Genomic DNA, 3,912 nt, shown 5'->3' on the forward strand with positions numbered 1-3,912 from the left:
AGATGAGTGGCAGGATGACTGTGAAAGAGGAAAGGGGACCCTGGGGGTGGTGGTTGATGCTTGGCTGAACGTGAGCCGACAGCGTGCCCAGGTGTCCAAGAGGGCCAACGGCATCCTGGCCTGCATTGGAAATAGCGTGGCCAGCAGGAGCAGGGAGGTAATCATCCCCCTGTACTCAGCACTGGTGAGGCCGCCCCTTGAGTATTGTGTTCAGTTTTGGGCCCCTCACTACAAGAAAGACGTTGAGGCCCTGGAACATGTCCAGAAAAGGGCAACGAAAATGGTGAGGGGTCTGGAGCACAAGTCTTACGAGGAGCGGCTGAGGGAGCTGGGATTGTTTAGTCTGCAGAAGAGGAGGCTCAGGGGAGACCTCATTGCACTCTACAACTTCCTGGAGGGAGGCTGTGATGAGGAGGGGTTCGGCCTCTTCTCCCAGGCAACAAACAGGACCCAAGGAAACGGCCACAAGTTGTACCGCAGGAGGTTTAGATTAGACATGAGGAAAAACTTTTTCCCCCAGAGAGTGGAGTCACCGTCCCTGGCAGTGCTCAGGAGGCGTCTGGATGAGGAGCTTCGAGATATGGTTTAGTGGCTCGTGGTAGTCATGGTGATGGGAGGACGGTTGGGCTAGACGGTCCTGTATGTCCTTTCCAACCTTGCGAGTCTATGATTCTGTGATTCTGTGATTCTGTGATTCTATGATTCTATGATTCTATGATTCTATGAAAGGTTGCCCAGGGAAACGTTTGGTGGAGCTGCCACCCTCCTGCTTGGAAGCCAAGGGCCCACGCCCATGAGGCGGTGACGGTGATGTCACAGTGGGTGTCATGGAGCGGCCATTGTGACACGTGAAGCTTGGAGCAGAGCAAGGGCTGCCGGGCTCAGGAGGAGCGTCAGTGCGGCCTGGTGAGGCGTGGAGAGAGGAGGGACTCTCGCAGTGCTCACCGTCGACGCAAATGATGTATGCTAGGAAGAGGAAGCTCTCCGACTCGCAAGAGCCAGGTGAGAGCACAGCATCCCTGAGCCCTGAGCCCAGCTCCCAGCTCTGGGGCTCTGCCTGCAGCTGAGAGCTGAGAGGGGAGGAAGGGGCAGGCAGGAGCTCCCAGACAGGCATGGGGCAGGGGCCCCTCTGCTTCCTTGGCAAGGGGCCCAGCTTGGGCTGTGGCTGCCTTGGGTCTGCCATGGCCCCTTCCCCTCCACCGCCTCCAGCCAGCACGGCAGGCACAGAGCAGGACCCTGGGGACAGCCCTCAGGGAGGGACACCTGGCCCCCCGCCAGCTGCTCACCGCTGCTCACGTTTTGCTCTCTCCTCTGCAGTGTGCGTGCTGTGTGGCCGGGCAGATGTCAACCCGGACACCTTCGGGCGCATATTTGACCAGATTTGGTTTTGGGTCCATGAGTTCTGCTTGGTGAGTTTCCTTGAGCGATCCTCACTGTTTCCTGGTGGGATGCTCTCCTCGTTCCCGTCCTCATGAGATCCTGCTCTTTTCTCTCCTACAGATTTTTGCCAACATCTCCTTTGACGAAAGACCGACAGAGGAGGGAACTGTGGGCCTTGACCTTTCAGTCCTCGCACATACGGTCAAGCGGGCAAACCAGAAGGTGAGGAGGACCTGAACGGAGCAGGCAGACTTGTGTCCCGAGAGGCTCACACTAGCTTAGCCTGGACACACAGAAAGCAATTGCAGCCTTTCCAACCGCCTCCAGGACAAAGTCCTGCGATTGGAGATGCGCCCTGTCCGCCAGGCGGCTTTGTAGAGTGTAGAGAGACCAAGCAATTCCCACATCCTGTGCCCTGCCCAGAGGTGTGGGGCTGGCTGTGGAGGCCCTGAGCCTGCTGCTGATGGGGCTGTCCTGCTCTTTCCAGCAATGCTGTGTCTGTGGAGAGAGGGGCGCTGCCATCACCTGTGCTGAGAGCGGATGTGCACGTAGCTTCCATCTGCCGTGTGCCAAGGACGGGCAATGCATCACCCAGTTCTTTGGAGAGCACAGGTAAGGGCTGTCAGCAGCAGCCAAGCCAGGGAGGATCCCGCAGCGACAGCTCCCAGCAGCCTGCCAGAGCCAGAGACAGGGCCTGGGGCTCCTGCGTGGTCCTCTGCCCTCCACCCATCACCCCATCCCTTCCATCTTCCCCCAGGTCCTTCTGCTTTGAGCACCGCCTTCGACAGACAGCAGTGACAGCTCCAGCAAAAGGCACGACCTGCGCCATCTGCCAGGGGGCCGTGGGGAACATCGCATCCTACCACACCCTGGCGTGCCCGGTTTGCAAACATGCCTGGTTCCACCGGGGCTGCATCCAGGTAGGAGTCCTCCCCTCACCCTGCAGGCACGCTTGGTGCTAAGCAGCACCAAGCACTGCTCACGCTCACCCTGCTTGTTCTTCTCCTGCAGCAACAGGCACTGAATGATGGCATGGCGTGCTTCCGCTGCCCTGTCTGTCAAGACAACGCCCTGTTCCACATTGAGATGTCCATCATTGGGATCCAAATCCCAGACAGGTTGGTTGGTGTCCTTCTGTCAGGATCTGATGCTGGGGACGCTGGGGCCTCATCACTTTCCCTCCCTTCTCTTGTAGAACACCAGCACGGGAGGACAACCGTGCATACGGACTTCTACAGAGGCACCGGCGCTGCGATGCCGTCGTGTGCTTTTACCACGGAGGCAGGGAGCTGGCAGAAGAAGAGGGGTGAGTTACCGCAGCAGCTCTCTGCGGCTCCATGGGGGATCTCACGGAGCCTCAGCACAGGCTGGGGCAGCAAGGACTGAGCAGCAGAGATGTGTTGGGGACTCCCGGGCTTGGCTCACTTGGTCCTCACAGCCACAACCCCCTTGCTTCCCCAGGCCCTGGCAGCTGATCCTGTGCAGCTCCTGTGGAGCGGAGAGCACCCACCGACAGTGCTCCCACTCAAGCATCAGAATGAACATGTGGGACTGTGACAGATGTGCTGGCCTGGGTACCGGTAAGAGGCAATGAGTCGCGAGGCACGGGGCTGGGGCCAGGCAAGGCCTGGCAGCAAGTGCTCGGGGCAGCTTTGCCAGACTCTCTGCTCCACGAGGGATGGCAGCCTGTCCCTACCCGGGGCTACAGGTTCCTCCTGCTGACCTTCCGCCTCCCCTTACAGCCTCCAGCGCCATCTCGGAGCTCGCGGCACTCAGCACTGCCAGACAGGAGAGCCTGGAGCCATCCCACAGCCCCCAGGAGCCTGAGGACAGCTGCTCCAGCCCCAACAGCCAGGCAGCGTCCGGGCCCTCATACAGGTCCCAGCTGCCGGAGCTCCGCTGCCAGACCAGTGAGCTGGGGACAATCTGCTCCCATATTCCTGACCAGCAGGGTACAGTGGAGCAGCACCAAGCACAGCATGGGAGCAGCCATACACCCACCCCAGCCATTGAAAACTGCTCCCGCATCTCCAGCAGACGGGGCAGATCGGGATCCTCCAGAGCAGCCACAGCAGCTGCACGCAGGAGGCGTCCCAGGCAGCGGAGAACAAGCAGCACACGAAGCCGCTCCCCGCTGCAAGGTCGGGCCCCAGGATCCCAGAGCCGGACCAGAAGACCTCGAGGCAGCCGGCAAACACCATCTCCAGCTGCTCAGAGGAGAACCCGCAGCACCACCAGAGCGGCAACGCAGAGGTCCTTGAGGGCTCCCCTGCGTTCACACACTGCGGAGTGGCCCAGGCAGCCAGGGCAGGCCCGCTCGCAAGGCCGTTCCTCAGTGGCACAACGAGCCCCAAATGTCCGCAGCCGGCTCAGAGGAGGCTGCAGGAGAAAGCCCCAACAGCAGTGGCTATGAAGTGACTCCCGGGTCTAACATCGAAGACAACATCCCCCCCCATAAGCCCCAAAAAACATGGCGTGTTCCAACAGTGGGGCTATCCCGGGCATGAAGTCACTCCTGGATCCAACACCAAT

General features: G+C 60.3%; 1 protein-coding gene across 1 annotated transcript; it reads left to right on the plus strand.

Moving 5' to 3' along the window:
- The first annotated feature begins 667 nt into the window (after positions 1-667).
- Positions 668-3,864, plus strand: LOC104916982 (PHD finger protein 7-like). Its single transcript, XM_010728051.2, has 9 exons — positions 668-1,002; positions 1,318-1,409; positions 1,501-1,602; positions 1,868-1,992; positions 2,138-2,300; positions 2,392-2,498; positions 2,576-2,686; positions 2,842-2,960; positions 3,123-3,864. Exons 1-9 carry the CDS (start codon positions 957-959, stop codon positions 3,791-3,793), a joined length of 1,536 nt encoding a protein of 511 aa, XP_010726353.2. The 5' UTR covers positions 668-956; the 3' UTR covers positions 3,794-3,864.
- The last annotated feature ends 48 nt before the right edge of the window (positions 3,865-3,912 follow it).

Source organism: Meleagris gallopavo, unplaced genomic scaffold (assembly GCF_000146605.3).
Source record: "Meleagris gallopavo isolate NT-WF06-2002-E0010 breed Aviagen turkey brand Nicholas breeding stock unplaced genomic scaffold, Turkey_5.1 ChrUn_random_7180001952571, whole genome shotgun sequence".
NCBI classification, from domain to species: Eukaryota; Metazoa; Chordata; class Aves; order Galliformes; family Phasianidae; genus Meleagris; species Meleagris gallopavo.

What these genes read in the sequence shown, in the direction of transcription:
- LOC104916982 (XM_010728051.2), top strand. Translation starts at nt 957, where the DNA reads ATGATGTATGCTAGGAAGAGGAAGCTCTCCGACTCGCAAGAGCCAG. An exon ending in TCCACCGGGGCTGCATCCAG is followed by an intron (nt 2,301 to 2,391) that starts GTAGGAGTCCTC and finishes CTTCTCCTGCAG; the next exon opens with CAACAGGCACTGAATGATGG. An exon ending in ATGTGCTGGCCTGGGTACCG is followed by an intron (nt 2,961 to 3,122) that starts GTAAGAGGCAAT and finishes CTCCCCTTACAG; the next exon opens with CCTCCAGCGCCATCTCGGAG.